General features: G+C 33.3%; 1 protein-coding gene across 1 annotated transcript; it reads right to left on the reverse strand.

Moving 5' to 3' along the window:
- Positions 1 to 1,939: 1,939 nt before the first annotated feature.
- LOC134839591 (universal stress protein YxiE-like) lies at positions 1,940 to 11,030 on the reverse strand. Its single transcript, XM_063855195.1, has 3 exons — positions 10,627 to 11,030; positions 3,534 to 3,777; positions 1,940 to 2,574 (listed from the first exon to the last, which is right to left on the reverse strand). Exons 2-3 carry the CDS (start codon positions 3,721 to 3,723, stop codon positions 2,306 to 2,308), a joined length of 459 nt encoding a protein of 152 aa, XP_063711265.1. The 5' UTR covers positions 3,724 to 3,777; positions 10,627 to 11,030; the 3' UTR covers positions 1,940 to 2,305.
- Between the last annotated feature and the right edge of the window lie 724 nt (positions 11,031 to 11,754).

Here is an 11,754-nt window from a genome sequence, read left to right on the forward strand (position 1 = left end):
CCTGACTAGGATAGTCCATTTGTATTATCTCCCCACATCCGTGTTATTTTTTTGAGCGAAGCGCTTTTTTTTGCGACTCTAGGCCTTTTTTGTGCGTCTATAACTTCCACAAAACTGGTCAGGTTGTAGTAGACCTGAAACTAGAGGTCAAGTGAGAGCTCGTCTTCACAAACTATTGTTGCCATGGCATCGGATCGAATACACGATCTGACCATTTAAATGTGAACGCTATTTTAAGTGCTGCCCACGGGTATTTTAGGTTGTAGCCAGGCTTCAATTAAACACTGAATTATTCGATTATATTTGTGAGAATAATAACGTGTTCACTGAGGTAATTTATAACTTATTATAACTTATATTGTAAGTTATAACTTGGTTGTACGGAATGCTAACAATTGTTTCTTCCGACTATTAAGAACCGGCAGAAACTTTGCATTCGGGTATCGTGTCTTTTTTTTTATTTTCAAAGCAAAATCACCAAACTCAAATAATTATTGGAATTGATCAAACTTTATATCAAATTAAAACTCTTTTAGTCGTGATGCAAACGACACTGACAGTTTTCTAAAAAAGTTGTTTCAGTTGTGAGAAAAAAGGTTTAAAATGTTTATATAATTCTAGCATAAAATTTTTCAACTCAAATTTTAATATTTGCCATCTTTTAGTACAAATTAAAAGTATGGTGCTAAAATTATAGTGTTAGTAGGCTCAAGCTCCGGATCTAAACCGGATTGTAAATTAATGAATTAGGACTGAACTTTTGAATCAGTGCTGAAATTTATCTGAGCTTGCTCTACAGTGCTGATTTAAATTATCCGGACTCTTTTGCTGACAAAAAGCTTATCATAAAATTCCATACTATGGAAAAAACTATCATACAATTCCATAAAATTCCATGAAATAACAAGGATGGCCGGTTACTGCAAATAATTGTCGTTTCTTCTGCGTGGAGCCATAAAAAGATAGGAACGAAAAACTAGAAGTTCGGCAAATTCGACATTTATAGTAAAAGTCAAAATGGACAGCATTTTTTGTAAAAAGAGATTAGATAAACAAAAAATTCGCAATTATTTCAAATTTGTTAGCATTTATGTTTGAATTTTGAAGTTTTGGTTCATAAAATGGCGGTTCACATGGTTCACATAAAACCCTCCAAAATTCAAAAAAGGTTTAAATGAGTAAGACTAAGTTTCATGGCCTAAAGAAGCATAAATTAGCTATTTTAAGCCAAACGCTACAAAAACAAACACGTTACGTTACTTGCTCAAATTTAGACCAAAAATCTGTTTTTTTTTCTCGATACTGGTAAACTCTTTTCAAAATTTTAAACCTCATTCGGTTCTGGACTGAAAGGATTTCATTGTGATAGATGACTCAACCCATTTCGATGATTATTCGTGGTACCTGATTTCGCGTGGAAAAAACCTATAACTTACCCGTACACAAAATTCCTACCAATTTTCAAGAGTCAGAACAAAACCATTGTATGAAAAATCACATAATACGCATTTTCCCATACAAGGGAACTGTTAGATGAGCGTCTTATCCATGTAACTTTCTTGTGTTTTGCTTCTTGTGTTTCGCCCAATTTTGTTTTTTTAGGCTGCTTCTTTTCATTTTTTTCAAAATTCTTTTTCTGTTCTTTGAATTGACCTGCATGTCCAAAAAACCATAATCATGTCGCAAACAAACGTTGGAAAAACATGTAAGTATGATTGCAAGTGAGTTCCAGATTTGCGATTTTCACAATGTTATAGGGTTGTCCTTTAATATGCTTTGCAGCTGTACTCTATATTTTAAAGCAAACGCAATTATTTAGTACAAATTTTCCAAAAATGTTAAAAACTGATTGTTCGGCACTTTTTCAGTTCGGAGAAGCAAACGGTTGATTCATTGCGGTAGGAGAGCAAGAATAAATTAGTCGACTTAATATAACACGAAAGGTTACTAACTTGAATTATCATTAATGTTAAGAGAGAAGAAAAAAATTTAACTTCGCACCAATTTTTTTTTTTCATTTAAAAACTATGATTGTAAATTGACGAGATCTGTAACTTCTTTGCTGTAATAACTTTTGTTATTTGTTTTAAATTCTACTGTTCGGGGGAAAGTTTCTCAAATGATCTTGTTTCTTTTTTCTAGTGGTTGAGTGAGAGATGTTTTGTAATTCACCCGTTTTACTCTTGATGTGTTTGAACAACACCTGTGTAGAAAGGATTCGTCATCAGTTGCTGTGAAAAGGTAATAACAGAGATCCAAATTAGCCGCCATTTTTTTTTGTTAACTTCAGTTCAATTGTTTGTGTTTATTTATGAAAGGGCACAGTCAGTACAGGAATGCCCGAGTTCCTCAGCACGTGATCACTCACACTCCCAATGAGGGCTTTTTTGAACTTGGACAACCCCCTGCTGCCCATGATGATGAGCTGCACGTGGTACTTCTTGGCCGTGGCGCAGATGGCCTTGCCTGGTTCGGGGGGATCGCAGGTGAACTCGAACTTAAGCTGGCTGACATCTATGCCGTACTTTTTGGCCTTCGTGGTAAAAATACGCTTCAGCCCGTCCATGTAGTATTCTAAACAGTTTCTGTATAGATTGTAATTTGCATAAACAAGAATCAAAATTTGATTTGACATCTTATTAAAATTGATGTGGATATTAGGGCGCTATGTTTGGTTTTGTTAATGATGCAAATAAATGCCGCTTTCTATCAAGTTTCTGCTGATCAAAATTTTTTGAGAAGCTCGAGAATTAAACTGTAGACTAAATGGCTCGCAGCAAAAAGTGCAAGTTTTCGATTAACGTTTTCAAACGGTATTTTGTTCAAGTTTTCGATTAAACTATTTTTTTTTCTGACAATTAGATCAATTTAACAGCCCCCCTCCCCCAATAGACCACGTTAAAATCTTCCAACCCATGTTAGAATAGCAAAATAATTTTGTGAAAGTCACTGAGAACACAGAAAGATAAAAATACAATTCTGTAAAATAATGAAGACTTCTTCCTTAGACGCCAAAATCAGAAGGTCCTCGAATGTGCATGCCTACACCACTACATCAATAGTCAGCTCTATTATCAACCCCCCCTTAAATTTCATCTTTCAAACATAACACTGCTAGAGTCCTCGTCGCTTATACAAGATCCTGTGTAAAATAGGCATAAATAATTCAAAAGACTGTTTTCAGTGCAATAATAGCAAATTGTAATAGCAATTTCAAAACATTTGAATGTTTTGAAAATATTGCTGCAAATGTTGGATGTTGTAGTGGATGGTTGTCTTGGGCTCTGAAACCAATTAGACGACTCAACTCAACATCAATTTTTTTGGGATCTTTTTCCTTTTCTCCCGCGCCCCAACTGACCATTGTATAATTTTTTGGTTTTACAAAAAAAAGTTTTGGGACAAAATGTGTTTGAAATAAGCTGATTAGTCAATCTGTCAATTTTCATAACAATTGGACAATTAAGCTCGACAAGTAAAATTCTGCATGTCGAGCAGGCGGGGAGAAATGACAAAATACCTGTGTGAGTTACCTTTGATGTCGTATAGTTCTCTGAGGGACTCCTTGAGGTCCTTGCTTATGGACACTGGGTCCATGAAGTGGAACAAGACCAGTCTGTCGTTTTTCCACTGGATGTGTTTGCAGTAGTACTCGAAGGCGTAGTCTGCATTCTGACTCCCGTCTATCGCCACAAACACCACTCGCGACTCTGATGACGTCATTCAGACACACTGCGAGCAGACGAGTCAGATGATTGGAGAACGTTCTGGAACAATCTAGAACAAAATGAACAACTCAATTGAAAAAATCTTCACGCAGCAATGAATAAAAACACAAGAAACTCCTTAATTTTACACGTTCTTAAGTAAAATGAAGAATTGTGGTGTTCGCCAACCGGAAGTTTTCTCGACCGTGTTTCTCAAATGATTTTTAATTTCTTAATGAAAGTCAACTTACACAGAATTTGATTTGATGCATCCAAATTTGAAATATAATGTTTATAAAAAAAATTTGAAGTATCTCTAAAAAATGGTTAATGTAGAAATGATAATGATGCAAATTAGAATAGTACAAGTTTGCTTTGTTATCTGTTTCTTGCTCAATTTGTCCAAAAAGCAAAAACTTACCGCATTATTCTGATTGATGAGGTAATTTTTGAAAATACTACTTGAATATTGAAATCACAAAATTTGGGCATGAATACAATACTATAATAAACCCATTTCAATTTTTACAATTCATCTTCCGATTTGAAAACAAATCACAAAATTTTATCGATGAAGTTTTCCGGCATTGGTAACAACTAGCATGCCAGTTCTGGATGATCGGATAAAATTTACTGCCAGACTATTGAGATCTAAACTACTCAAATCATCAGCTGACTGAATTTCATCGATAAAAAAGCGTGGTTTGACGAAGCGACATAAAACTTTTTTTTGCAAAACTTTTCTTCTAGCGATCTAAGAACATTATGAGAATATGGAACTTGGTATCAAGGTATTGATACTAATGATTCATAATTTTACCTTGAAGAAACAACTGTAGAAGCCTATGGAAAGAAAACATGAAGAATTAAATTCTAAAATTGAAATCCTCAATTTTCTCTATGATTTTCAAAAGTTTTATAAAAAAATTTATTTACCTGTTATTTCAAAATTTTAGCGATGCACAACTAAGTATATTTCTTGTTTTTCTACGATTTTCTGCAAAGCTACAGGTCAGGTAGTTGCAGAACTTTCAGGAGAAATCTAGCGCAAAATTGTTCCCAAATAGGAAAAGACAAATCATTGAAAAAATTAAAAATTCAAAAGCTAACTCCTTATTGAGTAAATTATAGAAATGTGGTGATTTGGTAAACAAAAATCATGAAAAGAAAAAAAAAGTTTTTTTTTCTCAGTTTTTCAAAACGATTTACGTAGAAACTTACGTAGAAATTGATTTAATGACAGTCAAGTTACGTAGAAACTGCTTTAATGACAGGTGCTTTGATGAACTTGAATTTGTAAGACAAGGAACGTTTTTAATGGAGCTTAAGTATATTCAAATGATGAAAAAATTAACAAGGAGTTGAGCATAGCAATTTTTTTCATGCTTTTTTTACTTGCTTGTCACTCAATTTGTCTGGCTAGCCGAAAATTGGGGCTTTTTTTTCCAACAATGAAGCAGTTTTTTCAAACATATTATCGTTGGAATAACAAAATTTTGGGCTTGAATTTGATACTTTTCTAACTTGTTTCAAATTTAAATTCAATTTTCAAAACAAAATACAGAAATTGTCGGAAAAATTTTAATGAATTGGATACTAGCATGTCAATTCTAGAAAACTAGATGCAACTTTTCACCAGTCTATATGAAGCTAGCCTACTCAAACAATCAGCTGACTGAACATCATTGAAAAAAACCTCGTCTTCAGGCGGCGACTTAACCCTAAGTTTGTATAGAAAGCTTGTTCATCATAAGATCTTTTCCAAAAAGTATCGTTAAACAGGAACAAAAAGTAACAAAAAGGGCTCTAAAAACAATAAACAATATTAATAAGAACGAAGTTAAAAATCAAAATCCTTGCCTTGAACTTCAAACTCTAGCACTCTATGGAATAAATTTAAATTTCTACTTTCAATAAATGTGTCTTTTCTTTTCCTCATTATAATGTTTATATAGACTGAGGAACTCTCATGAATGAGGAACACAATGTGAACAGATGGATCCGGTGACTAGAAAACGTTTTAAAAACAAAACTAGAACAAAAAGAAACTAAGTTTGAAAAAATCTCTTGGTTCTAATTTTTTTTTTTAAGATAAAATAAAAAATTGCAGTCAATTAAATATCACCTGTCAAGAAAACAAAAAAAAATCTGTGCCATTTTTTCTATTTTTTCTCGACATTGCTATTAGAAGCGTTTCAATTTCCTAATGCAATTCAATTTACTGAAACAAGTTCCCTTATACCAAAATTTTTGATGCACCTGAAACTGTATGTAAGTAAAAAAACATTTGAAGCATAATTAGAACCTATTCGATGTGAAAAAGAACAAGCATTGCTGCATAGAAAATTAGAATCTTCGCTAGATTATCTAAAATTTGCTCAATTTGTCTAAATAGCCAAATTGTAATGCAATTTATTCTTAATTGAAGCAGTTTTTGAAATTATTGAAAACAGAAACAAAAACGGTTGGGCTTGAATATGTTACTTTTGTTGACGAGAACCGTTTCCTACATTTATCTTCCGGTTTTAAAAATAAAACAAAAAAACCGATTCAATTTTTTCTGCATTGAAAATTAGCATGTTAATTCTGAAATTTTGGTCATAACTAACTACCTGCTAAATAAAACTATCAGCAGACCTGACATGTCAAAAAAACTCACTTTCGCGCCACGACTTAGTACAGTGCTGATTTAAATTATCTGGGCAAAACAAACAAAACTTGAATTTTCAAACGCGTTTTTCTCAAATTGAGTTAAGGTTAGACAAAAAATGAAGAAAAATAAAGTTGCTTAGAATTTCATCAGAGTTAATATGGTGCATTTTTTTCTCAACTAAAATTTTACCCCAAAAATGGGTAATTTTAGCTTTTTCCAATTAATCAAAAATTACGCTACAACTACTCGGTTAAATGATGAAAAATGTATATCACAAGAAGCCTCATACACAGCACAACAAAATTCTAGAAGGGTTTAGTCTCCAAAAAATTTGAGTAAATTGTTTAAAATTTGTTTTGAGCGCAGATTTTGGGTTTTATATAGTACAAATCACATTTCTTGACTATCAAGCAAAAATATTTTCTCTTATACAGGTTTTTAGAGATTTAACCCTTCTGAAACTTTGTTGGGCTGTGTAAGAGGCTTAATGTGATAGATATTTTTCATCAATTAACCAAGTAGTTTCAGCGTAATTATTGAGTATTTTTCATTTTTTCCGGATAATTTCAATCAGCACTGTGCTACATTTTAGAACAAAATTTTATTCAAGAGATCTGTTCTCATATGAAATTTTTTTTTTGAATAATCTGTACCTGAAAGGCAAAATTGTGGCAGCCTATGGAAAGATAACTTGGAATAATTATAAATGTTTTCGACCTCCTTCATAGGCTCTATTTTTATAAATTAATTTGGTTTTTAGAACACTAATTTAATGGCTTTTTTCAACTTATCAATGATGTTCAATTATTTAAAATTTTTATACGTATCTACATAGGATCAAAAAACCAAACCAATGATACCAAACAACCAATCCATGCTATCAGTCATTTTGTGATGTAGACGGAAAAATTGGATTTTTTGAAAATTATTTTTTCTTCAATTTTTTCAATGCCAAAAAAACTACAATTTGGCTTAGGCTTTTTAAATATGAATAAAAAAAAATTCCTGTTGGTAAAAAACTTTCCCTCGGATACTGTCGGCAAAAATATTTGAAACTAGTTTTTCACACAATTTTTTTTTTGATTTTTTTTTGGAATTCAAATTTTGAGTAATAGGGTATACTTTTACTGCTCCATGGCATCTGACGTATTTTTTATCGGCAGCCCGGGTTTGAAAAAAACATACTCTAGGGGTAAATTTTTCTCACCGCTGACTGTGGTAGAAAAAATGAAAAAATGAGTAGTTGGTTGCTGTGCATTTAGCACATTATGTTTCATTTTTATGGTTACATAAAAATAATACACCCTAAAGGTTTTTTTTGAGGCACTGAAACTTTCAAAAGCATACAATTTCCCGTTCCGAGAATTGTCAGATTAATGAGTGAATGAAATATTTAATCTTCCTGCTATTGGGAAAACTGCAGAAGGATGATATTTTGGGCCAAAAAGGTTTGATATTTCGGGCCAAAATTGATGTTATTATTCCGGCAGAAATAGTTATGATATTTCGGGCAAAAACGATGCAATAGTTCGAGCAGAAAATTATGCGATTTTTTGGGCCGAAACGATGTGGTAATTCAGGTCAAAATGATGTGATATTTTGGGTCAAAACTGAAGTGAAAAATTTTAAGCAATTTTTAAATGTTACAATTACTACAATTTGTTATCAAGATTCAAGAATTCAAAAGTTTTTAAAAAGTATTAGAACTGCAGTTCAGATTGCAAAAAAAATTAGGAGATTCTCGCAAAATGCTGATGTAAAAAGCTCAAAAATTTTAAGCAACCTTGAAGAATTTTTAAAGATTTTGCAACCATTTAACCCAGCATAACTTTTTCTGATCACGCAGCACATGCTTTTCTCGTACATATATTTTATTGCGGCATCTTTTTTCCGGTATTTAAAGAAAACAAGATGAACTGCGAAAAAAAACGTCGAATTTTTTATACAAGTAAATGTTATCAGAGGGTATATTTTTTACAAGGCATATATTTTCAATTACAAGAAAAAATATTTACAGAGAGATTTTAACTTCATTTACAAGATTTTTATTGGAACTTGACTCAATTTGATTTTACTTCGTTTAAGAATTCTGAACAAAAACTGATTTTGTTGTCTGTGTGATATTTATGACTTTTCATCACGAATTCGTCCTTAACGTCTTTTACGTCCGTTTTGTTCTCGTCGGAGGGCTCGACTGTGCCAATCCGGCAGAATGGCACAGACTTCAAGTTCCACTCACCTGCGTGACCGCAGTGACTTTCTTCACACAGCCAGTCACCAAAAAAGCAGGATCGACTAGACCGCTTCGGAAAGCGGATACTCGAAGATTACCCTCAAACATTGATCAAAATTACCAAGAGAATCCAAAAAAAGGACCCGACAGAGAAAAATGTCAGCGTGCGGATCTTGAACGTATCAAACCGCGAGGCATCGGGCGTTGGATAAAATTATCGATTTTTTTTATCGGCCATGTTGCCATACAGCAATCATGCGTAAATGAATCCACGTATGAAAGCCTTACTAAGCCCGCGAGGAATATTTGAACAAACAAAAAACTTCATTAATATCAAATCACGCCCCTCCTGGTTCTCCAAGCTAAATGTACTCCCCGAGGATTCTCAAGACATAAAATTTCATTCATACCAAATGCTAAATTGCTAAATTTGATTAATTAAAGAAACTTGTGAAGAGTAAGTTCGACTTCCCGTTTGAAAAGAAAACCAAAAGAGGACAATTTGGTTTAATTAAATTAGATTCGAAGAGAAAATATTCACTTTAGTTTTAATGAATTGGTTTAAAAAAAAACGAAAAACGAGTTATTTAGTCCTAAATATGAACTTTCAGTTGACTATTGAAATGTTCGTAAGTTGCAAAATTTGAGAAATTTTTCATATGAGGTCGGCAAATTGAATATGAAAACATTGTTTTGTTCGCTCCTTGGTACTCGGTAGTCCTTTATGGGCCCCATTTCGATTTTTCTTTCAAGGATGCTGATTGAGCCCAATGGTCTCGGAAAAAGAACTGAATTTGCTCAGAGTGTACTCAAAACTAATAAAAGAGGCTGATTGAGCCCATTTCTAGGGAACTATGAGCTGAATGAGCCCAATTATTTGAAAAACGAGGTGAATGTGACCAAATTTTAGCTAGCTAAAGAAGATGAATGAGCCCAGTTTATTGCAAATTGGAACAAACTAATTTCCTAATTGTGGGTTTAAATAAACAGTAACTCTAACGATTAGTGGAAATAACTAACAATTGGTAAAATAGAGGTAGCACAAAGCACAAAGAGCCTGAAAACTAAGTGAAACGGTTTGCCCCCCCCCCCCCCCCCGCCCCGGTTTGCCATGAAAAGGGATGAATGAGGGATAAAAAAATTTGGGCTCCTAATTGAGCGCAATTGGGTTCCATTTTCAGCAAAATGGAACTAGTACTAAACTAGTACTAAACTAGTCCGAGAACTAGTACTCGGAACTAGTACTAAATTTGGCTCATTCAATTGCTTTCTGCTTTCCATGGAAATAGTTATGCAAGCTTTGACCCGTATCCAAATCAAGAACCAATCATGACTGTTTATCAATTTATCCGAACAAGACTTCTCGTATCAGGGCGAAGCCCTGAAAATTCCGACTGCCTTTTAAGGTCTATGGAGCAGTAATAGCATGAAAAAGTTGAATGTAATAAAACTAAAATAAAATTTAAAAAAAATGAGATTTTTTTTGTGAAAATCATACCCCCACACGCCATAAAAAAACAGAGAGATAAATTTCGCTCCCATTAACAAATCAACTTTGGCAAATTAGTTTCCTTCAACCAATTTGGAACGATTTCTATGACGGACTAAATCTCCGCTTACGCGTTAATAGCGTGAAATATATCGCTCGTTGATTGTCCCAAATTGACAATTTTTAAACCCGCATGACTTTACGAAAAATGATCACAGGTGAAATATTTTTTCAAATTTGAGCTCAGGACAACAATAGGTTTTGAATCATATTTAAAAAATTCCGTCAAAAATGGCTAGTTAAAAAGTCGAAATTTGTCTGAAGAAAAAAACCCACCCGATCACATTCGTCGGAACAAAAAACAGACCGTCATATGCTGCCGTCAAAAACAGAAAAAAAAAGAGAATTCAGGAATGCGATTTTTAGCCCTGGAGAGGCTAATTCTATCATAAAACGATGATAAAGGCCCACTCACGTTGTTGATACAGAATAGCTTTGTGTATACATCGAAAAGAAAAAAGGGAAAAAAAGTTTCCAAAATTACCTGAAGGGGTTTGTGGCCAAATAATTGTGACTATAAAATTGCTCAAAGGAAGTTTTTTTTGTGATTCTTGTACAAAAAAGTTGCTAATTTTTGCTTTTCTAGTTCGTTTTTGTGTTGTAAGGGATTGTTTTTAAGCCACAATGACGGAATATTAATTAAAAGCAAAGGGCATTTTTTGGCCGAAAGAATTCAAACTTGGAAACAGCTACAAAACTATGTAGCTACAAGCAAGAATCAGAACCACACTGGGTAAAAGAAAGCAACCTTATAAGCCCTCAGGACTTAGTGGCAGCAATTTACAAAGACAACATTTAGCACATATACTCCGTTTTTACAAATATGCGGTGGTATGTTGTATTGAGCTTTGACGGTCGTTTTAATATGGAAGAGTTGGTTACCCCGAAGGAAAATCACTGAAGAAATTTTAGTGGATAATAGGCGCTGAAGAACACGTGAAATAAGTAAAATTTCATGCTTATTTTCCAATGACACACTTTAAGGGAAATTGCGACCACATTTGAGCTTTGGTCGAAAAATAAGTTTTCCATAAATGTTTCGGCAATAAATTATATATCCTAGAAAGGGATTATTCTGACACTTGGAATATGTCAACTTATGCATTAAATTAAAGACAAGCTCGAATTCATGCTTTTGCGAGACAGGGTATGTATTTATGTCGACTTTCAAGCTGCGCTCTTTCATTTCAGGGTTGTCCAATCTTAATACTAAAATCCAAAGTTATGGGCTCGCAATAAAAATGTAAGATTGGCTATTCAGCAGGAAATGTACCTACAAAAGCATACAGGCTGTTCAGCTAATTTCAGTTAAAAGAACTTTAAGCAGCTTTATCATAATTTCAGGCTTTAAAATATTAATTCAACATCTTTAAAAGAAACGCACTACATGTGCTTTACAGCATCTTTGCTGCCTTTTTGAAAACAAAAAACCACAGATCTTTGCATAAACATTGATGATTTGTACACTAGCCGAAAAAAATCTTGTACAGTCACATAGCAGAACTATTAAGAAATTTTAACTTCATTTACAAGATTTTTATTGGAACTTGACTCAATTTGATTTTACTTCGTTTAAGAATTCTGAACAAAAACTGATTTTGTTGTCTGTGTG

The sequence above is a fragment of the Symsagittifera roscoffensis genome, chromosome 2 (genome assembly GCF_963678635.1).
Source record: "Symsagittifera roscoffensis chromosome 2, txSymRosc1.1, whole genome shotgun sequence".
NCBI classification, from domain to species: domain Eukaryota; kingdom Metazoa; phylum Xenacoelomorpha; order Acoela; family Convolutidae; genus Symsagittifera; species Symsagittifera roscoffensis.

Coding starts and splice junctions, on each gene's coding strand:
- LOC134839591 (XM_063855195.1), bottom strand. CDS start 3,723: ATGACGTCATCAGAGTCGCGAGTGGTGTTTGTGGCGATAGACGGGAGT. Junction 2,575..3,533: donor AGAACTATACGACATCAAAG/GTAACTCACACA, acceptor GAAACTGTTTAG/AATACTACATGGACGGGCTG.